Genomic DNA, 27,008 nt, shown 5'->3' with positions numbered 1-27,008 from the left:
CAGATGTATTGGTCTCTTTCTGGTCCAGCAACGAGAAAGAGATTCTAAAAACTTAGGGACTAGTAAACGTGAACTGTGACAATTATCTAAAGCTGACTTAAAATGAGGAATGAGAGCCCTTAGAAGCTATGGAAATCAAAACTTTGGCCCTGGGTCTTCAGATCACCAAAATTTTATTTGTTAAACCGTATCTGCGGCAGATGTATTGGTCTCTTTCTGGTCCAGCAACGAGAAAGAGAATCTAAAAACTTAGGGACTAGTAAACGTGAACTGTGACAATTATCTAAAGCTGACTTAAACTGAGGAATGAGGGCCCTTCGAAGCTATGGAAATTAAAACTTTGGCTCAGGTTCTTCAGACAACGGAATTTTATTTGTTAAACCGTATCTGCGGCAGATGTATTGGTCTCTTTCTGGTCTAGCAACGAGAAAGAGATTCTAAAAACTTAGGGCAATATATAAATTAGATTTTCTATTTCCAGAGGTATTGTTCTGTACGCTTCTTTTGGCCCTACATTGCTAACGTTAATCGTGTTTTTGTACTTGTCGTGGTACGACGGACAATTCCCTTCAAGGGGGATGCATCTCCTATCGGATGTCCCGGACATTTACTCAGACAACTGTACTAAGCCTGGACAGGTAATGATTATATTAATTAAATCACAAACTAAATTACTTATATCTATTAAGTGCACCGGCTAATTGAAGAACACTAATTCTGTGTCTGGTAGATAATACCGGTGACCCCTACACCAAACCTTTTAAATTTGTATTTATTTTCTAATCAGTGAAATAAAATATTTTCCATAAAAATAATTGCAACCCAACTGATGTGTCCTGTCTCTTTTCATCACAGCGTAAACTCAATAAGACAGAAAGAGACGTAAGCGTACTTTCAAAGAGTACAATTAGACGGTTACGACTAAGTTACAAATGTCGAACATCGTGAATTTTATTTAATATTGCCAATTCTCATATCAATGTAACTCTTTACAAACCATTTTTTCTCGATAAGCTACAGTACAATTATAACAAAAACCGCGACAAAAGTAAAATTATAGTAGTTAATTTTGCCTGTTAAAGATTTTTCTTCCTATTTACTAAATTAAATTTTACTTGTACGTTGAAGGAAATCATTGTTCGGAAATTTTAGACCTAAAAATTTGTGTGATGCTGATCATCGTTAAGAATGACCGATAGAGCAGATACAGATACAGCAGAAATGCGTCCTTAGCCCCCATTCGGGGACAGTGCGCGTACTTGGCTATTTTACGTAATTTTAGAAAAACCAAAAAAAATATTACTAAACATAACTAAAATAATTGACCTATTCTTCCAGGTGGTTGCCAGAAACAGCTACATAAGGTTGACAATGTTTTTGGTATCAGCAGTTTTAATCGGCGCCTGCGCAGTTATTAATCTCGTAAGTTTGATTATTATGTTATTTGTTTATGCATGATTAATAAATTTATATAAAAACTATTGGCTGGTCAAACACCGAAACCAAAGCCATGAAATATTTTTTCGTACTGTTGCTATATGATACAGGTATTTTTTTTTATTCATTAAGTAGTATATGTAATGAATTTAAAATAAAAATAAAAAATATTATATATGTTTATTCATTTGACAACAATTCGTTATAATGTACACATTTGGAAACCCTTCAGAGTAAAAAATATCTGTGTCACGTTTCCCACATTATCACACATGAACTTGAACATGAACATAAATTCTATTTTTTTTACTGTTTAGTTTATAAGTAATTAAAATTTATACTGTGTTGTAACATCTTAGGCACCAAAATTAGATGAGTCTGTGGTAGTGATTCGTATATATATATTAAGCAATATAAAAAATAATATATATGGAAAAATTAAAACTTTTCCAATTCGAAACAGCAGCCCATACGATTATACAATCAAACAAATAAACTTATCAGCTTTATAAATATAGAAGAATAATAATATTTCAGTTCCAAACATATTTGATCCAAGAATTCCCGGCGGAAGTTTGGGTGAAGAATTACACTAGTGATAATGGGACAAATATCACCGGAATCACAATTAATATCGATGTTGAATCTGCTCCGGTATGTAAATTAATGGGAATATTAAAAATTGATTTAAAATGTTGTCACCTGGTCGATAGTACCGGTGAGCTCAGAGCTGATTCATTCCTCTCTCAACAAATAGGTATACAACGAGGAACTTTTTAAAATATAGATATGAATTTTGGAAATAAAGTGATTCAGATTGATCAATTATAAAAGAAAACCTTAAAAATAGGCATGCAATCATATTAATAATCATAATTCCATAATAAGAACAGTTAAATAAGATATTTGTAACTGTTATTAAAAATTTTGGTCCTTCCCCTTGAGAGCATTACTCGGAAGTGATATATAACTTCTAGGAAGGTGATTAAATAGTTTGAAAGCCATGTCGTAACAATTAATTGAATACGACTCTCAATTTGTTTTATTCGCTATTTATCCATTCTTAATTATTATTATTACTATGTGGGTTGAGAATAATGTAACTACTGTTCGTGTGTTAGAAATAAATCAAACATTTGTAAGTAGCTCTATATAAAACTGCTTGTAAGCTGTAGAAAATAGTTATTTATTGACAAATTTGTAGGAATAATATCTATAGGAGCCCAGACTGTAAATGTTCGGTTAGGCTTTGTAATTTTATAAGCGTGGTGATTTCTTAAATCGTTGGAGTTACGTCCCAAGAGACTCTACATCTGTCAGTCACCCTGCATTTATTTGTTTCGCATAAGTTCTATTGTTGCACGTGAGTGGTTAATTATAGAGTAAAAATAAAATCCTCGATTATCTAAAGCATCCCGGTGACACAGTCTCTGTACTATATCGATTTATTAATAGTTAAAGTTAATATTAAATATATTGACATACCGTAAGCAATTTGTTTATATTTCAGAGCTACCTCTACAGCTCTGTACTAACTCTAGCTTCAATATCTGTATTTCTTCGAATCGGATTTGTTCTGAAACTTGTTCTGATGGTAGTAACTCTGGTAACGCACATCACACTTTTCGCCTCCGCGGAACTGTTCAGTCAGTACCAGTACCGGGATTTTGATACCGAGTAAGTATTTCTATTTAATTTTAGGTAAAAAGAATTTTTAAATGTGAAACTTTATTAATATTATTTGGAAACTTCATTTCTAAGTTTGTAACACAGAATTGTCTTGCTTGTAGCAAATATAAATATATATGAATGCGTAATAAATTTTCCATGGAAATACTAATCTAATCTAAAACTTTAAGACCTAAAGACTTTATAGAAATTTAAGAAAAAATAAACAAAGTAAAGTTAATTGCCTCAATTTTTCCGGATCGAAGGATCAATATCTATCGACATACATTGTAATGGAGTTCTGAATTTTTACTAATTTTTAACTGTCATATGTGTGACTGGTGCTACACTATTAGGATGTCGTTTCTAAGAATTTACTTGAAGGTATTTCCAGATTCTCAATGCTTCCATATTCAGCCAAAGCGGGCCTAGTACTAGTCTTTCTAGCGGCACTGTTACACATACTGGACAGGCAAATCGAATTCACATCTCGAACCGACTTTTTATGGAAGGACAAGCTAAAATTTGAGCAGGAGGAAGTTGAGACTATGAGGGGAATTAATAAGGTACTATTAAATTTAAATGAAAGTGTCATTTCTTCATCATTCTCTTTAGGTATCTGTGTGGCCTTTTCTGAAAAAGGCTTAGTTCAAATCCTGTCATTCCTGTCTGCAGTTTAATTGTTTATTAATTTGTTTTTTGCTGTTCTTTGATTTGTTTATTGTAAATAAAGCATTAACAACTATTAAATGGTTTTGCTATTTGATAAGACCAGGATTAAAAAAACTCATTGTTATTTTAGTTAATGAAATTCAAATTAATTTATTTAGTTCATCAATCATCATATTTATTTTGTACTACATTTTTCTTTTTAAGATATGTTTTTTTATATAGTACTGTAGTGTGGCTTTTTGGTGCCTTTGTGTGTTTTTTTAAATAAATAAATTTAAAAACAATATGGCATAGTCGTAGATTTGATAACATGGTTAAACAATTAGTTAATCTATAAAGAGTAAATTATATATTATAATACTCAATTAAACTATTAATAATATATGTCGGAGAATGAATATTTTAAAATTCCCGCCACTCTGAAGTTAGTCGTAGAATGCGGTGTGGTAAGGTAAGGTAGACTGTCAACGTTGACAATTGACAATGCCTAGTCTGTGTGATCTACCAAATGTCAGCGGCGCGACTGTTGCGTGGCAGTAAGTGAATTCTCTAGTCACTTGAGTTTCGGACGTCGCCTGCGCCGGACGTGCGCACTGACTGTGTTATAATGTCGGACGACGGTAGTAACACCAATTTTGCAATTATTAATCGCGTTGAATCTGCGACATATATTATAATACTCAATTACAAACTCAATTACAACCTATTTCTGAAGTAAATTCAGCTAAGTTTATTCTTTTAACAGATTTTACTAGAAAATATTCTTCCCGCTCACGTCGCTCAACATTTCTTGACTTCAGTTGTTTCCAAGGTAATTGATATATTTTGTATTATATTCATTTAAACAAGTAAGTGCTCGTCACAGGCTTAAACATATATTTATATTCGCTATCGATTTAATTATTTATTATTAACTACTTTCAAAAATAATGAGTTCACGTTTTTAATTTTTTCTGATTACAATTGTGTAGGAGGAATTGTACCACGAGCGTTACTCGAGTATAGCGGTTATGTTCGCTTCGATCCCCAACTACAAAGAATTTTACGATGAGACAGACGTCAACAAACAGGGATTGGAGTGCTTGAGACTGCTCAACGAGATTATTTGCGATTTTGACAAGGTAACTCTTTAAAACCAATATTGTTTCAATATCGAATATAAGGATTCAGTGTCCCAAAGAATAATTGCCTTTATATATCGAAGGATCCAACACGGGCGTGGGTGCCTGCATACTCCACCACACTGTATACAAATAATTGTTACGCCATGGCTATTAAACTGTTTAATCACCTTCCTAGAAGTTATATCACTGCCATCTAAATTTCAAGGGGAAGTTGATAATTTTTTTTAAGTCAAAGTGCCTTTATAGTGTAGGCGAGTATTTGGACCATAGATTTGACACCGATTGTAAATAATTTAACTTTGACATTATTTTATATTCTTAATAAGACATTGTTAAAATTGATATGACATTTGCGTGCCTATATATGGCTGATTGTTTGGATATTTGTAATTTATCAATCTAATCACTGTTAGATCTCTTGGCAAATAAACGATTATTATAATTAATAATAAACCCTTACTCATGTTTTACTTAACTTGAGAAGTTCCATTCGAGAATTATACGTTTTAAGTAATAAGTTAACCAAGCCCAACTGGTTTTCATCGGTTTCTGTCTCTCGCCTCTCTTATAACAGTATCGTTTTGAGGATGATGAGTCTTTCACTTGGTTGGTGATCTTTTGCGTTCTGTGATACCAACCACGATCAGTTTCTCCAAGTTCTTATCGTCTCTGCGCAGTGTATAGCCCAAATAAGATACGATTCGTTGTAGGCATATGGTGGTCAGCCGTGTCCGTATGCGGAGTTGGGCCAGGATCGATATATTGGTATTGGCTTTACGCGATCTTGTATATAAATAAATGAAAGTCGTTAAGACCAGCTTTCCCAAATTGTCCACAGGGGAGTGAGTATGTAAAACGCCCGTTGGGTGTCGTTTGAATGTGATTGGTTGATTTTATTTAGCCCAATCACAGACGAGCGACACAATATATGGTTTTGTTTGCATGCCAACAATATCTTTGGTATTGTCATTTTCAACTAAAATATTATTTCGTACAGTTTTGTCGTGTGATGTGTTATGAATTTTTGTTTCAGTTATTATTGAAACCCAAATTCAGCTGTATTGAGAAGATTAAAACTATTGGTAGCACTTACATGATTGCATCTGGTCTTCGTCCGGGGAAAGAAGAAGCCACCGTAAGTATTAAGGACCTATCCCACGAATTGCTGTGTCAGTGTGATTGTGTGTGTCCATGGGCGGCGGTATCGCCTCACATCAGGTGAGCCTCTTGCCCGTTTGCCTGCTATTACATAAAAAAAGTGTAAAACATTAAATTAATGTAATTTTAATAATTTTTTTCTGAAATGTATTACTTGGCTTGCGATAAAATATATCGTGTAAATTTCGAAATCATGTTCTTAAATTTTCATCATAAATTGCATTCAAAGTGTCAAGAATTGGCTGTTTGGATTTTTTTCTGTCGAGCGAAGTTATTTAAATCGTATATCGATCTTTCAAAATGGATACCTAAACTACTCAACTCCACCATATATTTTTTTCCATTTTTTTCTTCAAGAAACGATGACAAAAAATGGAAATAAACAATATGCTTTTTTGGAGTTTTGCCATCGTATAAGAACTTAAATAATTGTGGGGAATTTCTCTTGGATAAAGAAAGTTGACTGTGTCATGGTATTGATTGTAGCTTAGTTGTAATAAAGGAATGTTAATACTAGTTTTTGGGAAATAGTAATGTTGATTATTATTTTTGTTACCAAAAAATAATGTTGAATCTGTGATGAGAATTAACTCTTATTTAAATTATTTGCACAAAACAAACTTATACATGCAAAATCAGTATCACCGCGGCGTACGTCGATCCACAACTGAACGTTTCTTAAGATAGTTTTTACCGCGCACCACCACTACGTGGAACCAGCTGCCCACTGAAGTATTTCTGAACCAATTCGACTTAGGGTCCTTCTAGAAAAGAGCGTATTAATGCTGAAAAGGTCGGCTACGAACTTGCGAGCCCTCTGAGAATGTGACACAATGCCTGCCTATTTGCCTTAAATAACATTTAAAAAGTTTAGGAAATATATGAAATAAATAATATAAAATGTCTAAATAAAATTGGATCTTATTTAGAAATTATTACGTCAAGTACGGCAATATGTCTAAAGGACGAGGCTGTTTGTCCACGACACAGGTATCCTAGTGTGGGGCTAGTTCATTTTCTCTTTGAACTAAATATCATTTTTTATTATGTGAAGTAAAATTGTTACTTTCTTCTTTAGGACGCAAGCCGAAGAGAAGAACATACAGTTGCAATTTTAGTTGAATTCGCGATCGCTCTCATGACTATACTGGAACAGATCAACCGAGAATCATTTCAGAGATTTAAACTGAGGATAGGTATGTAGACTTCAACTGATAAACTCCTATATAAATAAACTATTAGTGGAACTGTTATGAGTAAACTATAAAGTGTGTTAAAGATTTATGACAGCGGGTTTAAGATATTTTTTTCTAAATAACAATATGTATAACTGATACCGTAAAATGTTTAGTTTAAGTTTTATAAAGACGTTTTATGTTGACATACGGAAGGTAGCCTGTACTTATTCATAATATGAATTGCATTAAGTGCAGTTCAGTTATAAATGAAGTCTCTGAGACCTCTTTCGCCTATTTTTGTCAAATTGTGTTAACTGTAGAATTTTTAACTTACAAACACTACAAAATAAATCATAAAAACACTATTTAGATACAATTGTTTAAGACAGACTAATAAAGTCTACCAAGAAACAAAAATTATGACGATTAAGCAACTATATGTTTAAAGCACCTGTAACTTAATTTAAATAAGTCTCTTCATAGTAGCTTATCATTAAAAAAAACAAACACACCACTACAGACAAAACTCGTCGAGCGAGTTTGCTTATCTTGCCGAAGCCGCGTACAAATTATATGAAGAATTCCATTAAGTATGAGGGTGTGCAATTATTTAACCAATTATATATAGACTGAAGTTGGGACGGCTGATGGCAACGTGTATCTCGTTCGTAAATACATATTAAGTTTCTCATAAAAATAAAATACAAATTTTATAATGAGACATAAAGTTCTTTAAACATTAAAAGAGACTTTAGCTAAAACAGCGGGAAATAAATTATTGAACGAGAATCATTTTTTAATTAAAAAAATTTAACAATTGTATAGACAGTACTCGGTGGGAGAAAATTGTACCCCCCGTCAAACTAGAACGATTATTAATTTAACAAAATAGTTTCTTAAAATAATAGTAATGATTCACGAAAACAATCAATCAACTAATCGCAGATGGCGATCAGTTTTATTTATTTATTTATTTACAGCCCATGCATGGCCAAATTCTAAACTAAATGTAACGTAAAACTATTAAGTTTCTTATGTAAATAAAATACATTTTTTGTACTGAGAAATAAAGTTCTTTAAACATTAAAAGAGACTTTAGCTAAAACAGCGCAATTCAACTGATTTCTTATAAACAAGGGGAAATAAATTATTGAACGAGAATCATTTTTTAATTAAAAAAATTACACAAATGTATAGACAGTACTCGGTGGGAGAAAATTGTACCCCCCGTCAAACTAGAACGACTATTAATTTAACAAAATAGTTTCTTTAAATAATAGTAATGATTCACGAAAACAATCAATCAACTAATCGCAGATGGCGATCAGTTTTATTTATTTATTTATTTACAGCCCATGCATGGCCAAATTCTAAACTAAATGTAACGTAAAACTATTAAGTTTCTTATGTAAATAAAATACATTTTTTGTACTGAGAAATAAAGTTCTTTAAACATTAAAAGAGACTTTAGCTAAAACAGCGCAATTCAACTGATTTCTTATAAACAAGGGGAAATAAATTATTGAACGAGAATCATTTTTTAATTAAAAAAATTACACAAATGTATAGACAGTACTCGGTGGGAGAAAATTGTACCCCCCGTCAAACTAGAACGACTATTAATTTAACAAAATAGTTTCTTAAAATAATAGTAATGATTCACGAAAACAATCAATTAACTAATCGCAGATGGCGATCAGTTTTATTTATTTATTTATTTACAGCCCATGCATGGCCAAATTCTAAACTAAATGTAAGGTAAAACTATTAAGTTTCTTATGTAAATAAAATACATTTTTTATAATGAGACATAAAGTTCTTTAAACATTAAAAGAGACTTTAGCTAAAACAGCGCAATTAAACTGATTTCTTATAAACAAGGGGAAATAAATTATTGAACGAGAATCATTTTTTAATTAAAAAAATTACACAAATGTATAAACAGTACTCGGTGGGAGAAAATTGTACCCCCCGTCAAACTAGAACGACTATTAATTTAACAAAATAGTTTCTTAAAATAATAGTAATGATTCACGAAAACAATCAATCAACTAATCGCAGATGGCGATCAGTTTTATTTATTTATTTATTTACAGCCCATGCATGGCCAAATTCTAAACTAAATGTAACGTAAAACTAAAATAAAATACAACTAAGCTATTTACAAAATTTTATGATTGCATCCTCATGTGTAAGCGACTCGAGTTGAGAGTCGAGTGAGAGTTGTTGGTGGCTGTTTCAAGGTAGAAGAAGCTACAAATGTTTCATATATTGTATCGTTAATTTCTAAATAACAATCACAAATTGCGAAAAAAAAGAGACTTATTCCGTGGGGTCCAAGTGCACAGAGCTGGTGCCTTCCTCGCTCAATATATAAGTATCGCAATACAAGGAGGAAATGCTGCCAGCGTTAAAAGTACACTCCTACAGGGACAAAACTTTTTAAATGTATTATAATTATATATATTATTTCTATGTAGGTTAAGAAAATTGTAAATACTATACATTTAACTGTTATGTTTAAGTTTTAATATAACTGTAGCATTATTATTAATAATTGTAAAACTGTTTTAATTATTAGTCACCTCAATTTATTCACGAGGCATAATAACTATGGATCATGTTTCTAAACGTTTAGGTCTTAACCACGGCCCAGTGATAGCAGGAGTAGTGGGCGCTCAAAAGCCCCAATACGACATTTGGGGTAATACAGTGAACGTTGCCTCTCGAATGGACTCCACGGGCATGATGGGACGGATACAGGTCACAGAAGATACTGCTAAGTAAGTATCTTCTACACACAAGTCACAAATAATAGAATATTACGAATAAACTTTTTTATAGACACTTAGGGCGCTCGCGTATTTCAAACTAAGCAAAACACAATTTAACACATATTGTTAGTTTTTTTCATAGTAAACTATCAAACTTATGACAATACTGTGTTATTAGCCACGAGCGTCAAGCTATATTAAATGTCAAGTATTGTACTGTACGAAAAATCTTATATTATATAATACATATATTTTTACGCCTGTTAAAAAATATTAAGATTAAGCGCGGAATCAGCAAGTTTTATTTTATTTTTTCACGCTCTTAGGCCACTATTTGCTATCATTAATTTCTTTAAGAATTCCTCTCCCGCATGTGACAAGACATTTACAATCATTGCATCTGCCTCGTACGAACAAGAATTATCTGCGTAATTCGCCAATGTTTTGGGCTTTAGCTAGACAATACAATTGTTGAAGATTTAGGAACTATGAAGACTTTGGCTTTGTTTAGCAGGAGTAACATTTTCTTTTTTTCTTTAAATATTAAGTTGTTAATGTTTAATTTCAGCTCTTATATTCATGTACTTAATTGGCTTATGCCTTTTATTTAACAATGTTATTTAGGCTTTGTATGTGGTCTAAATTACTTATAAATAAAAATACTTAGCAATATACTTTTAATAAACATTGCGACGTATATTTTATAAGGCGTTTAATTTTCAGAGTACTGATAAATGCCGGCTACACTTGCGAATGTCGTGGTCCCACGTTCGTGAAGGGAAAGGGGACTCTTGTTACATACTTCGTGAAGACACCCAATGCTAGTAGCGGATTATGAATACTCAAATGTGATTTTACAATACTCATTAGAAATTATATTAGTTTATTGCCAGTATTTTAAAATGTAATAAATATAATATATAAAAATCTGTTACCCTAATACTCTTGCGTATGAAATAAAACGAGACTTGTGTATGACAATTTTCTTCGTAGTAGGTATTTGTTGTTGTTTTGTGTTGTTTAATATTATTTATCTTACATATCACGACAAACCACTATTTTTTACACCATTTATATATTAATATTACCTGCCATTTTTACCATTAATTCCATTCAGAGTTTATACTATTATATGTTTTAGTTTAATTATTAGCTGAAATATAATATCGATTATTTTATAGTGAAATTAATGAATTGACAGGCTACTTACAGTACATTTATACGATACTTACGTACGTAACATATATTTGTCGCAGCGAAATAGTTTAGCCGGTAATTTAACGGCCTAGCCTTTTAACTAAAGACCGCCGTTTAACTAACGGCCTGAAAGTTTTTAGCCGTAGTGTTTGTGTGTGTTATTCGTAATATAAAATGATCATGTCGCAGAAATACAATAAATGACACATCTGACATAAAAACAGTCAGTGACAACTAAATTATACATTATTATTGTTACTACACTCTTCCATTGTTCTTGTTACTAATAATTATTAATATATATTAATAATTAAACTTTGGAAATACCATTAAAGGTTTTGGTTTGCCTACGCCATTTTGACTATTTCAAGAGTTTCGACGCTAGCCCAGGTGGCAGAAAGTGGAACTAAATTCAAATTAACAGTCAACAGGCTAGGCCGACTAGCTGAATAACTTTCAGGCCGCTAGTTAAACGGCACTGTTAAGTTAAAAGGCTAGACAACTACATGAAGTATTATACATATAGGTTTGTATATCATAAGAGTTTTATCCCGTTTTTAGTGAAAATATATAGAAACATAATTGTGTTAAGGTTCACAAACTGATATATTTTTGTAAAAATATAATTTATATATTTTTTTAGATTTGTATATTTTATTTATTTTTGTGAAGTACCCTTTTGTATGAGTTTTAAGACAAGTTTACGATGATTTATAAGACTGTAAATAATATTAGTTTAGCAGTAGGTCGACCCGTATTGCCGTTTTTATGATATTTATTTAAATTATTTCTTAATATAAAGTATTGTACATTATATATAAGTACAATGTAACTATTAAAATATTGCATTTCTCTTTAAATTATATCTGAAAGTTACCTTTATTAAATAACATTTTAAATGATACTATCAATCTCTACACTGTAGTTAACTAAAATAATGCTCACTAGAATGTTTATAAATGTATTTGATTATTTAAGAGGATTCATCAAATGTATTGCCTAATATAGAAATATTCAATTGTCGAATGCCTAATAAAAATAAATATATTTTAAAGGCTATTATGTTTTCTTTAGCCCTCAATATTTAAAAAGAAATATACAATATTTACATTTCTTAACCTACATAGTAATAATAATAATAAAAAATTAAAACAAATCTCAAAATCAAAAAAGTTTGCTCCCCGAATAAGTATCGCAGTAAACTCAAACTCAAAATATCTTTATTCGTGTAGGAAAACAAATACACTTATGAACGTCAGAAGAGAAGTTAAATTAATTGTAAATTTACATTTTCTACCAGTTCGCAAGTCAAGGGCGTAGAGCGGGTAAGAAGAACTGGCAAGAAACTTTCTGCCACTCTTTTTAATCGCCAAGTATTGGGTCATTCAAATTGTTTGAACTGGAGCAAATCAATCCCAAGGATTAGGATAATTTAAGTATTCGTCAAATTGATAAAAAGCTTTATTAATTAATTAACGTTTAACGAGAGCTATGAATTTATTCAGTGATATTTCTCTAAATTCGCTTGGGAGTTTGTTGTAAAAACGAATACAATTTCCTTCATTGGTGAAAGTCACCGTTTGTTTTAAAATCGTTAATATTTTTTTGTACATACAACAAGGCTTCAAGACTATATTGACCAGATAGTGTCATAATATTTCCTGAAACTTATTCCGTACCGACTCCCTCAGAGAACACCCCGAACAGCCCGCTTCTGCAGCACAAATATGGATTCAACCTGTGCAGCAGCACCCACAGTAGAATACCGTACGACATAACGCCGTGAAAGTAGCTAATATACACAATTTTAGCCTTGTCCTTAGTACGCTGTCGGATTTTCTTTACTGCATATGCTGCAGAGCTAAGCCTATTCGTAAGAGTCTCTACATGTGGGCCCCACTGGAGTTTACTATCTAAGTACGTCCTGTATTCGTTAAAACTTTATTATTCATTAAATTATATGAAGCGACAAATTTTTAATTAGACATATCGTCCTATTGTTCGAAATACATAATTTAAATTTAATAATTTTTGATGAGGGTGATCCCAAATATTTTTTTCTCGCCCGATCGTCACATTTATTAGTTGAGTCATTGTTGAGATATACTTTTTGTTAATTATAATTGATAATAGTTACGTCCACTATTTAGAATTTTATAGTGAGTGTTTAATGCGTTTTGAGAACTATCGTGAGGCAAGGTATTAGCATCAGTCTAACCTCTCTTTGTTCCCAAACTAATAGAATTTCTCCAAATACTTACGAGCTGATAATATTGTGTGCCTTTCTTCCTGGTAAGAAGATATTGTAACGAGGCATGTACTCAGGACTTATTATTCTAGTATAAGATTGTGTATCAACGGCCACCGAACTGTTCTTTGTGGTACACCTATAGTTTGTTAGTTTCATGTATTAACATGTATAAGTTAAAACTATAATATATTTAAAAAAAGTACGCGTAGTTGTCTGCCCTTACCACATGTTTATGAACAATATTTGCGATTTAATAGTTATGTAGTTAAGTAAGGTCTTAACAACACTTATGTGAATATAAAACATATTTAATGCAATTTTTATTTTATTTCATTTATTTATTAACACTTCGTTACACTACAGAAAATAAAAAAATAACATAATTAAATCAAAAGGAGGGCAACTGGCCTTATCGCTTTCGAGCGATCTCTTCCAGGCAAACACTGTGAGTAAAGAAAAATGTATTAAATTACTTAAGATAGGCAAATAGTGCAAAAATACATGTTATACACAGTTATTAAGACAAACAAACTAAACTAAAAAGATGGTACATTAAAATTGAAAGTAAAAAGTAATACATAGATAGTTTAACATCTGTTGGAATTTTATTTGACTTCATCACTGTCTCTGGTAGAATTTGTGTCATTGATTCTCTTTTCTTACAAAGTAGTAACATATACCATTGTGGACAAAAGCGATGGAACAGTGAACGACCCCTAGACGAACGAACTTTAGTGACGTACCTCTATTATATATTTTGTTTTTGTTTCCTTATTTAAAACGTTAAATTTGTATGCCTACCCATACATGTATGTACTTTTTGTTACCACTCAATATGACTTTGCTGTGGAATAGAAGCCTGGTTATCCATATCACAGGTTCTTACCTAGTTTGGAAACCAGTCTCCCAATACCTTCTTAACTGTAATCTTATTTAGTGTAAATGTTATATGGGAGAAAATAACTAAATAATAATTATTATTATTGGCCATAATAATGAAAGCAAAACAAATTCCATATATTTTGACAATTACGTATACATTTTCCCGAAGTGCAGCAAGGTATTCGAATTTGAAATTCGAATTTCGTACGAGGCGTTTAATTGGTAATTGCGGGTTGCGGCCACCTACGCAGATGATTTATTTCAGATACGCCTCAGAATATAGAGTATTGTTTATCTATATCTTTGACCTCAGTAATATATTGTTCCGCTTAATTGAAATATACCAAAATGGTTATGACACGTCCTAAAGGCACACCGTGAAATCGATTTTAATGTGTCGATCCGTCACCTTCACAGTTTCTGATGCTATATGTTATTAGCATGTAGCCATAGTCGATGGTGACAAATGGTTCAATTTCAATATAATTACAATGTATGCTTAAATTTCCGGTATATGTGAGAACTTATACAAGTAATAAAGAAAAATATAGTATACCTTTCGGATAATATTCGTAAATCAAAATTTGGAATCGTGTATTTATTGAGTTCTTATCTTGTACAGAAGAACTTATGTAAAGTGAATCTTCTTTAGGCGCATGAGGGTAACATTTTTTACGGATGAAACGCAATAATAATAATATTAGCGTCACGAAGAGGTGCAGCGTTTTTGTCGAAGAAAAGGGAGAGAGCGATTGAGACCTGAGAGAGAGTGAGAAAGGGCGAACGTAGCTTGAAGCAAATAGCTATTATAGCTTGGCTATTTGCATGTTAATATCGAAGAAATAAATTTATAATTTGTATTATATTTTCGACACTTTTAATAATTTTATTCCTAACATATCTTCCTTTTTCCCTCTCTCGGTTCCTTTATTTGTCTCGGAAATCCAAAGTTTCAGAGTTGTATAAATATGAACAAGACTTAAAAATTAGTTTGCCAAAGAAGTTTCACTTCTAACATGTTTACATTGTACGCACGCACTTTCTTTAATGGATAGGGGCCGAACGACCCTTTGGGACGCCCAAAAAGGGCAGTCATCGCTGCCCATGGCCACCCATTTCAGTAGGTGCGTTGCTGGCCTTTAAGGGGTGAGCAGCCGCATCCCCCTCTGGGAGTCGATTCCACAGTTCGCTATTTCGCAAAGGATATTATTTAGCGGACCGTGAAAGCCTTCCAGCCACCAAGGTAAAGCTGATCTTTGTATAATTTATTATATTTAAAAGAAAAACTACAAAATTGTACTAAACCACATGTACGTATAAAGTAGGTATGTATATTTCAATATAATCTTTAGTCTAAGAAAACTTACGCCTGTCAATATGTAGATTAATTGTTATACTATTCGAGAATTGTATTGAGTTTAATTACAGACTGTTATAATTTACAACGCCTTAGAAAAATAATTATTGGTTTTGAACGTAGACCATTTAATAGAATATTATACTATACGTTACCTTCTCATATCAGGTAAACTACTTAGATGCATGTTGAAAGTAAGGCTCGCAAAAAATATTTAACTGTACTAGCCGGTATCTAAACGCACGATCTTACAGAAGTTTTAGTATCGAACACCTACACTTTCTAGTGTCAGGTTAATAGTAAGTTTTGTTTATTAAAGTACAAGGTTATACTTAAGATACTTAAGTCCCACAATCGCTTATAATTCTTAAGGACAATCGGGTGAACAGTGTGAAGGAAAATAGTTGATCTGCATTATCGTAAACAGACCGACCGTATTGTTGCCTTGCTGTCGGAGGCGAGTCAACCTCAGTCAAACTGTGCCTCCTGGACTAGAAATATGTGTTGAGAGTATATAATCAAGGTATTGTTTGAAAAATGTCATTACGAATGTTATTCTCTTGATAACATTCCAATCAAACTTTTCACATGACAAAAAATGTATGTATTAAAATATAATAATGTTGACAATGTTTAACGAAAATGCTAAATATTTTGTATTATTTTATTTGTGCTCTCAAACATCAAAGATGTTAAAATGAGGCCAATATTCATGAATATATGGTATAGAGGATATACACGTGTGAAAATGACATGAGAACTTAAAAACACATAGCGCTAACCAGATAACGAGTTCCTCACACTCGAGTAGCCTGCAATGTCCGTGTATATACAATGCAAATACATAATTATGTAGGAATAAAGGAAATAACAATAATAGCTCATTAACAGCAAGGCGAGCACGACTTAGCTAAAGGTCTCTAAGGAGTTGCTGAAAATGTCCACTGAGTAATTTGTATCACCGTTTTATTGTTAATCCGACACAATCTGATAACAGAGGCCATTAATCGTTGAGCATAAACGAGAGACAGCTGTGCTAAGGGATATTTGGTATTAGTCAACCATATACTGCAGTGGATAGGTTTTAATGATGGAAACAATTAAATAAATTCATATCCGTTAGAGAATTACATTTAATTGTATTTACTGTACTTTATGTAAGTTTTTGTGTTGTTTGTATCTGACAGTTCTCAGTGTAGGCGATACGTGAATCGATATCTACGTTCCAATAAATAGAAAACTACAATTCCCTTCAAGCTAATAAATTCAGCTCGATTGCTACTGGCAATCACAGAGCTTTTACAGATAGAGGTTTTTGTAAGGCGAGATTTTTTTTAGTACTTTCGTTTACCAATTGTTTCCAATAACTTACAGCTTCATTGTACATATAAACTTACTCAACCCATGAGACACATGTTGAATGAGATGTAAGCTCAACAATCCAAACTATAAAAGCAATTAAAGTCCAATAAAGTTACCATACAAATCGATACAGACCGAGCCGTTTCTTTGTTATGCACTTCACTACAACTTGATATAGAATCCTTTAAAAAGTCGTACCAACTTCATAATACAAGCATCGCGGAAGCGAAGTTTCAAAACTTTCATCATTCACTCAATATACACCAATATACTATTCTTTTCAATGGGGACTCTAAAGCAGATGGGAGATTTATTTATGATTTTTCTCCTTGTCATTTGGTTATTGCTTCTTTATGAATGTAGAGATGAATCTGTTATTCAGTTGCTCTGTGGTTTCACTGTGGAGTGTGACAATACACCGCCACTAATGTCAGATTAGCGCCCCCTACCGGCTACCGGTGTTACATTATGACTTTATTATACATTCGCATTGCTCCCTACTTCTTACTCTAATTGGATGAAACGTCAATTTAGTACTGTTTGGATTCTAGGAAGCAAAACATTGTTTATGTGTATTCCTAGTTATGGTATAGCTAAGGACACTACTGAAAATCTTGGAGTCAAAATCCCAGGTTTATCCAATTATAAAGAAATCTTATTTTCATTTGCAAAATCTATATATTTAAAAATGAATCCCTATTTCACTTGGTCACGGCATCATGAGTGAACGACTGGACCGATTTCGCTAATTCTTTTTTGTTGTGTTTGTTATTGTCAGGAGAAGGTTATTATGAAAGAAAAATTAAGAAAATAGCGCGTAAATTAGAAAATGTAAGTACTTAACCACCATATTAAGTAATCATTAAAAGTAATGCTTCGATCGGAGTTATTATATTAATAAAATACATATAAAACAATAAGAGCTGCTAATTGTTTGTGGCATTTATCTCGAAAATCTATGTTTTTATGTCAGTTAGTTAGTTATATGTCGCCTGTTCCCATATCGGAATACCAACAAAACTATTTATATACGCGCCAGAACAACAAACAAAGAATGTTGTATATTATAAAGCAATTTTAGTTAATTATACGAATCCTAAATTAATATTAATTGTTAAGACAGGTCTGTCGGGTACGTAGTGTACAGATAAAAGATGGACTTTAAATACTACTATATGTAAAGGACCAAGGGGAAGAACTTCCTAAAAAAAGGGGAAGAAAAAACCGAAGCAAGAAGAAGATATTTGGAAAACTGGTGGAGGCCTTTATCCATGAAGAGGTTCCGATCAATGGTAATGAAGGAATTTAAGATATTAGGATGACAAAGAAAACAATTATATAACACATGTAATCTAAATTCTACTTTTTTAAAGATAGGAAATAAATCGGCCTTAGAAAATAGTATGTGATAATTTTATATGGTAGTATTTCGTTGTGTTATAAACGCACAATACACTGAAATTACGAAATCTAAATGGTCATTTATTGACAAACAGAATTTTGTTTAGAAATAAAACAGCAAAACTTGAACTGATAAATAAGGACTAAATATTACTCCTACATTATAAACCCGTTTCTCGTTTATGAACCCGTTCTACATAGCTGATGATTATCCAAAACATATGGTAAGTAAGACACATCGTAAATAAACGTAATGAACTTTCCAATCCCTAGAATGAGCCTGAAGCATGTTTATTTCGTTGATCTTTGCGAGAACGGACGCAACCGAATATATCAACAGAAAGGTCGTGTCACAGCGTTGCCCCTAGTATATGTCACGTACGATGCATAAAGTAATAAATCTATTAATACAACATGAATACAAGATGCTACTCCGCTCTTAGAAGACACTCTCCTTAAAGCCTCAGCTAGCTTCGAAATACTGGGAAACATATTAAATGACGCTGAGTTCGCGGTCATTTGGAAGGAAAGGCTAAGTTAGCCACCAATAAGTTTGGTGTTCTCAGCAAGGCGAGACGCTACTTCACTCCGTGCCACCACCACAACTCTATAAACCGTAAATTCACTTCACCTCTGGGCGGGAGATTCCCAGTATCAGCTCCTTCCACTCGACCGTATCCAATGAAGAGCGATTCAAATAGTCGAAGAATCAGTCACTTTGCGCTTGATCCCTTGGCGTTGCGCAGAGATGTGGAGTCTCTCTGCATCTTCTTCTGCATTAACATTGGATGAGTTGTTTTCGTCATGGCAGAATCACTTCGTGAGGCTCCTGTTTCGCTCAATACAATTAATCATTTATGTTGAGAAGATAAACCGTATACGGGTTTTCAATACAAAGACTCCTCTCGCCAGTTGTGTGCTGCGATATTGCGGGCCACTCGATTGTGAATAAGTTGTATGGATCTGGTAAGCGCTGTGCCCATGCTCATGTTATTTTCACACATGTACCTATATCGTTACGACGTATATAACATACATTCTTTAGTATCTGTCTTTTTGGTAATATGTGTCACATTTGAGATCAAAAACAATATATATTCATCAATTTATCTTTAAAATATTTTGGTGTAATCCAACTATATACATATTAAATGATACCGCCGTACGTGAGTGAATTAGTCAGAGAAGGTAGAAGAATTTTCAAAATCAGTTTAGTATTTAAGATTTCCGTTACAAACAAAAAAACAAACGAATAATGTTATGTACAGTAACTAGGATGTATAAATGTATAATTAAGCTATAAAAACTTGACTTAATTATCAATATTAATAAATATACCGTCATTAAGTGGGGACACTTAGTAGGGTCAACCGTTGTCCGAAGTGTCAATTGCCGATTGTTTTTACAAAATATCGGCGCAGTGTCAGATTCAGGCTATTATCTCACCGACTTAAGTGAATTTATTTGTCCATTCAGTAATAATGTAGGCACGTTTTTTCCGCTTTCGATTCGTTGATATATTATATCGAGCAGCTTAACTGTAGCGGTGGATGTACAAAAACTGGAAGGAATTTGAAGTATAATAATCTAATTAATATAAGTTTAATACATACCTAATGTTATTTACATAATTAAAATATATAGTTTAACCCAGAGGCAGTCACCAAAGGTAGCTTGCCGGCGAGGCAATAATTGTTTTGAGTACAGTATGTTAATTATCGCTAATCCAACCCCAAATGACATCGTAGTTATCAGTAGATTTCTCAAGTAATGTATGCTTTTTAATCTTATTTATTTATATACAAAAGCTTGCCAACGCTTGGCGGACTACATTGGTACATGCGTTAGTCAAAATGCTCAATCTAATATACAAATGAGCGGCAAATATTTTACGAAATAATACCCTATTTCCAAGAATGCATACCATTGAGATACCAACGTTAATTCTAAACGCAATACCTACTTTTGTATGGCTGTGGTTTCTGTCTAACAAAATATTTTTGTTATAAGTGACGCATCCGTAATTGATATAATTCTGTGTGGTATTCAACTGCTCTGGTTGGCTCCATGTTATACAACGCACCTTGATCATATTTATGAGATGATGGCCAACTGTATGCGGAATAACGGGTTTCGGTTTTGCAGACTACAGATGAAAAATCAGAAAGTCTTAAATTTTTTACAGTAATTAATTTCCTTCAATCAACCAACCATTTTACGTTACTAGTCACCGTGTGAAAGCGTTTTGTTTATGCACGATTCTATTTTGTTATTCATACTGCTGATAGAGACTAAACGATAATTTTTAGTTATGTTAGTTAGTTTAATGTCATGTGTATCAGGTCTAATGTTCTTTGATGGCATATTGTAAGTGACGATTTCTGGCTATACGATGGTATATATATACACAGTCTATATGCAGTAGTGTGTACGGTGTGGCGACGTGTGTGTGTATCTATGATACTTTTAATTTGTATTTAATGAAAATAAATGTTTATTCAATAAATAGTCATCGATATCTGGAAAAAAATCGTAATATTTTATTTTATCATTATGACATATTTAGTTCCTATCACAATATGTTCTTTTCTGCATATGACTTTTACAAAATAATGATGATGTTTCACATCTGCCAGGCGTCCCGTGACGGCTCACATTTTTTTTATTAGATGTTTTGTCCTCTCTATACTCTTTGAGAACTGGCAGTTAAAAGTGAAGTTTGGAGTAATTTCTTTTAGACATTCATAAGTGTACTGAAGTTACTAAAACGAAAAACTATACAATTATCTTTGACCAAATATATTATTTATTAGTAGACTTAATCTGTAATTACTGTATAATACTTATTATGATATTATAGTTATAAATTCTATATAATATACCTATAGATACTTGGATTATTTTAAAAACTAAATACTTATAATCAAAAAATTACAAATTTAATATTTATAATAATTAATTATTATATTAATAATGATTATTATTACCTAATATGTTATTTTTGTTATAGATGTGGGTGACACTAATTGATAGATAAGACATTATGGACTTAACTGTAAACGATTAAGACAAGATTGCTAAACATTGTTAATACTTCGATATGGTAAAAGGAATCCAGTAAAGTGGAACTGTTTCATTTAATGTCGAAAGAAAAATACATAAACCGAATCATAACGACATTGCAAAACATATTAAACAAAATTTGTACATGAAAATACGAGTTAAATGTCTTTGTTTAGGCATAAAATATATTTTGGATAAACGCAAAAATATATTTATTTATTAAGACTTCGTTGCAGGTGCAATTAAAATATATAAATAAAATGGGGTGCAACTGACCTTATCTCTTCCAGGCAACACTGTGAGATAAAAATACATAAAGTTATCGCAAGAAGAGAATGTAAAAAGTGAAAGGGACAATAAAAGGACAGATGAGAAAGAAAAAGGCCACATGAATCACACTAATTCAGATCAGTTAGTACGAAAGTTACGGATACGATGTGGACTGGTAATGCATGTATAGTAGAGATTTAAAGGAAGACATTAATAGATATTAAAATATTAAACATGAAGAATTGTACTTTTTAACTAAATTCTCTTGTAGAATTAAATATAGTGTTTCTTTTTTACACATACACTAATTATAAGTGGCCATTAATAACTACTGATTGCTTGTTTATTTATACAAAGGTGCATATAAAAAATTTTGCTATGCATCGTTAGTCAGGCGTCGGATTTTGTTAAGAAGCTTATTGCTCGTTAGGTTATGGCAAGCAATGAATCCATAGATCGTGGAATAATACGCCCACAGATTACTATATCTAGATATGTTTGAGATGTTTTGATTAAGAATACTATTTCTAGAATTTCTTACTATTTCTACAATTGACATTATTAGAATTACAAATTTAAGTACGTGCAATAAACTAATAAATTGCTGGAGAGGTCCGTTGTTGTAATGTCCTTTTGTTTAATTTCTTAGATGTGAAACTCAGTATAAGAAAATTAAGATATGTGTATATGTATTTTTATATTAATGTAGAGGACGTCGCCACAATAATAAGAATACTGCTGGACCGCACGAACATATGCTCCAACATCACGTGAATCTTGGAGCTATTCAACTCCTTGACACCACGGGCAAAAAAGACAGTTCACGTACTAAACAGTGAAAAAAAATATATAAGTATTAGAGATTGCAAGTAGGATGATTTCTTCAATTCAATTCAAAATCATTAATTTATATAGGTACAGCATGTACATTTCATACACTGAACGTCACAGAAATGTATATGAAGTGGTTCTAATTTTATATTTACTGCCAGTTCTCAAATCACGAGTATAGAACGGAAGAGAAGAACTGGCTATAAACTCTCCGCCACTCTTTTTTATATGGTCAAGTTTTTGTTTTACACAACGTTTGTAAAGAGTTGCAACCATTACACCATGTTCCACATGACATCTTAAGTAATTAATAATAATAAGATAAATTAAAAACACAGATTTGTCCTCTATCAGCAGGAGGCATGGTGAAATAGGAGGAGGTACTTATATTCTCGTTGGAACAACACGCAAATACGTAGTCGAAATTACTAATATCACCGCATACACGAATTGAAGTACGCCCAGTCACCACATGCAGCACCCGTTCACGTGTATGACGCTATGGTGACATGATTAAGGCTAACTTAATATCTTTATAAACTAATTCACTTATATCCTTACTAAAATAGGTTAGACATAAATAACTTATTAGTGTTAAGTTGGGCTAGTTCGTAATTTTCCATGATGTCTTAGTAAAGACACATGTACAAAAAAAATTATATTTAATAACGGAGGTTTTCAATTTGATACGTATTTCTTTTTTTGCTGTATCTGCTTTGCTAGTCTGTGTAAAGGATGGAGACGGGGAGGATGATTTTTGACATAGGCAATGAAATGTATGTATAAAATTAATCGTTTAATTAATCTTCATTAATTCTATCCTAATTTACGTCACAATATATAATGAACAAGCGCAGAAACGGTATTTACGAATGAAAAACGAAAAATGCAGCCATTAGGCACGTGCCAAGACGGTTCATTCATTAAATGTATTATTGTTAGAAAATGCAATAATAGCGAATAGAAAAACTTGACGCTATGTTTTAATGGTCTTTTCCGGAATTTCTTTCTCAGAATTAGTTGTATATTTTCTAGTTGATGGAATCTGTATCGATTGTAATTAGTTTAATAATTCTTGTCTGTCTAGATGTGAGGTAAGGGGCATTTCATAAAGTCAGTTATACATGGGTATCTTTTTTTACTTAGCTGTTTGGCATATGAGAATTCTTATACCTAAATAGACGCTGTGTGAGTCCCTTAATCCGAGGTAAACCAGCGTTCTTTTCATAGATAATAATCTCAAGCCAAGTTTATGTATCTATCCCACGTATATAATTGCACATAAATGGTATAGTAGGAAATGAGCGAGCTGATGAATTGGTCAATTGATATGTTTTTATATTACAGAAGGCAAGAGGGCGGGTGGCTCACCTGATGTTTAGTTATACCGCCTCCCATGGACACTTACACTGACAGAAGGCTCGCAACGAGTTGCCAACCTTTTCTTGAAGGATCCTAGGTCGAATTGGTTCGGGAATATTCCAGTGGGCAACTGGTTCCACATAGTGTTGGTGAGCGGCAAACGTGGAAGGACGGATGTCGAGGTGATACGGATGGTATTTTGTATTCCGCCTTGACGTCCGATGATGAAACTCAGAGAACCCATTTCTTACATAAATTCCGTCATAAAGAGTCAAACAGTTGAGTAAGGGGAGTGCTACAAACCAGATGATGATGATGAAACGGGCTACGTTACAAAAAGTTTTATACCAGACAAAATACAGCACATACATACAAAGTGTCTTCCGTGTTAGAAGTCGTATAAATTGGAAAAAAGTTAATTGCGAAAATAACAAAAATGTAATGTATGCACAAACAGTTACAAAGCGTGAACGTACTCTCAAGTACCACTTACTTTTGTCTTCTCATAGGCAAGTTAGGGCTACATATTAATCTGTAAGGGAGCGGGATGTCAACCTCTGTCATCTGCAGTAAGAGTATGATGCAACCAGATGGCTGTTTAGGCCTCGATAGATTACCAAGCGACCTTTAAAACGTGTCTAGAAGTCAGAGTAGCTTAGGAGGATATACCCTCTGAGTGGCAGAGTCTGGAATGTGACATAACCGGAGATTTTACTTAACAAACAAAACAAGTTATAACTCATCCTTGTATTAGCTGTACCTTTTAGTGTCTGTATGAACTTAGTAATTCTGATATATTTATCCGTATACAATCATCTTTATCAATACCTAATTACAATTTCCGTCATTCGCACACAAAAAAGTACTAAACGTTTAAATAAGATAACAAATTAAAAATATTAGACCACAGATAATTGCTGCTGGCTACGTGAAGACCTGTGGATAGGTCTAATGAAAATAATAACTCTATAAGGCGGCCTTACGAAGTGCGGTTAAAACCCGCGGGCTAACATTGAAACATTATAAATTTTTTGAGAATCGAATGTATAGTTAATGTAGTATCAAGAAAATCCATCGAATCTCGCAAGTTCCCTTCTAAGGAAAAGCAGCTAAGTTGTTTCGGCGTTTATATCATCAGTCATCATTTTTTATGGGGACTTTTGGCCCTTACCTTTCCTTACCTTAGAATATCGGTGAACTATCGACATCTTTATATGTTAGAAGCGTGAGTTCACAGTAGCGATATTGTGTAAATTGTGTAAGTCATCATTAAATAAACATATCAGAATGTGCCTAGTGAACTTAAATTGCGACGGCTTATGGCGACATGTATGTCGTTCGTAAATACTTATTATGTTTTCATGTAAAATTCTTAATGTATACAATCCTTAAAACATTATATTTATTAAATAAATAGATAAACAAACTGTAGTTAACGTGATTCTATTAATAAATTTATTTCGAACAGCGTAATGATCGTTAGTTTGTAGTCTACCTTAAGTGAGATACATTTCAAGTAATAAGTTTTCATAACGAGAGCAATTTATACGTTGTGGGTCTGTTTATTTTCTTAATTAGAACTGAGCAAATAAATTGACGTCACAAATGACGAATGTACTAATAATTTAAGTTTATTGCTATTGCTAATCTAAACTATTAGTTAATATTGATAGTTAAATCTACATCGTATGACAGTGAATATTAATTCTTAACTTTCTGATTCTCATATGTAATATAAATGAACAACTGGCTAATTATATACCATAGTAAACCGATGTACTAATTTGTTTGAAAAAATACGATTTTCTTCAAATACTAGCATCTCTTCGTTGAGACATAGTGGAACATTACGATTTAGCCTAACTAATAAGTACTTACAGAATCACTGGAAAACCCTCTATTCTTGTGTTATATTTCCCCCCTTAACACTGTTTAGCACTTAACGTGTCCTAACACTTATCACTAATTCAAATTGGTCATTTTCAATCTTCTCATTAGGTGTCAAGAAGTTAAAAAGTCTCGACATTCGCGTGTTATTAATAATAATAATAATTAAGCCTCATTTATTCCTTGAAAATTTACAAAATAAACACACACATAAAATATATATGTTTTCTTTTTTTTTTCAAGGACCTCTTAACCGCGCGTGTAATTATTAACATTAAAATTTGATGTTATTAAATACAGCTTCTGTTGTCAGTCCCTACACACGTTCGTCTTTCATATGTTTTTAAAATGTTTAAATAATGTCTAACTAACATGAGAAATTGTTTGTTGCTGACTAACATTATGAGGTTATAGTCACTAGACTATGTATTTGCGTGTTGTTCCCACGACAATGTAAGTGCGTGCTCCTATTTCACCATGCCTCCTGCTGATGTCATGTGGAACATGGTGTGATGGTTGCAGCTCCTTACATACATTACACAAGTAATACAAAAAAATCTTGGCGATTAAAAAGAGTGGCGGAGAGTTTATTGCCAGTTCTTCTCTTCCGTTCTACGCCCTTGATTTGAGATACTGGCAGTAAATGTAAAATTAGAAACATTTAATGTAAATTTCTTGTTTATTGACGTTCATTGTGTTACCTATATGAATTAATGATTTTTGACTTTTTTTATATTTATTAACACGAAAACGTAAAACTTCTATAAATCAAATAATAAACAATATAATGTATTTAATCAATGTATGTGTTATTTAAATAAGAAACATTGTATGTATTTATTAATGCAATCGAAAATCGAGTAATTAAAGAAATTTATCTATAAATTGTATCTTTCGAAAAATAAGTTTTACAAAAACACGCATTCTCCGGTGACCGAGGTCGTATTAAGAAACAATGGTGTTTATGATCTTTAGTTCATTTCCTTCACGAAATTTCATTAAAATCTTTTTAAAAGGAGTTATGGGTTTGCAAAAAACTTATGAACCGATTTTACAAATAAGATAGACTCGCACGATTACTCATTTAATATGAGACCATCAATTTTAATGAGCCCTGACGTGAAATAAGGGTCC

At 32.4% G+C, this 27,008-nt stretch overlaps 1 protein-coding gene across 3 annotated transcripts in view; it reads left to right on the top strand.

Moving 5' to 3' along the window:
* The window catches only part of LOC123709733 (adenylate cyclase type 2), a 149,433-nt gene extending 137,274 nt beyond the window's left edge, over positions 1–12,159 (top strand). For all 3 annotated transcript variants that reach the window (XM_045661258.1, XM_045661256.1, XM_045661257.1), the window contains 11 exons: positions 482–638; positions 1,339–1,422; positions 1,975–2,091; positions 2,948–3,114; positions 3,500–3,671; positions 4,523–4,588; positions 4,749–4,898; positions 5,935–6,036; positions 7,138–7,255; positions 9,876–10,020; positions 10,735–12,159. In XM_045661258.1, the coding sequence (XP_045517214.1) occupies positions 482–638; positions 1,339–1,422; positions 1,975–2,091; positions 2,948–3,114; positions 3,500–3,671; positions 4,523–4,588; positions 4,749–4,898; positions 5,935–6,036; positions 7,138–7,255; positions 9,876–10,020; positions 10,735–10,849 (1,393 nt within the window). In that variant the 3' untranslated portion in view covers positions 10,850–12,159. The remainder of the gene's footprint in view (positions 1–481; positions 639–1,338; positions 1,423–1,974; positions 2,092–2,947; positions 3,115–3,499; positions 3,672–4,522; positions 4,589–4,748; positions 4,899–5,934; positions 6,037–7,137; positions 7,256–9,875; positions 10,021–10,734) is intronic.
* Positions 12,160–27,008: the final 14,849 nt, after the last annotated feature.

This window comes from Pieris brassicae, chromosome 5 (assembly GCF_905147105.1).
Source record: "Pieris brassicae chromosome 5, ilPieBrab1.1, whole genome shotgun sequence".
Lineage (NCBI taxonomy): Eukaryota > Metazoa > Arthropoda > Insecta > Lepidoptera > Pieridae > Pieris > Pieris brassicae.
Note: the sequence above shows the minus strand (reverse complement) of the source record. Positions and strands in the feature narration are given on the sequence as shown.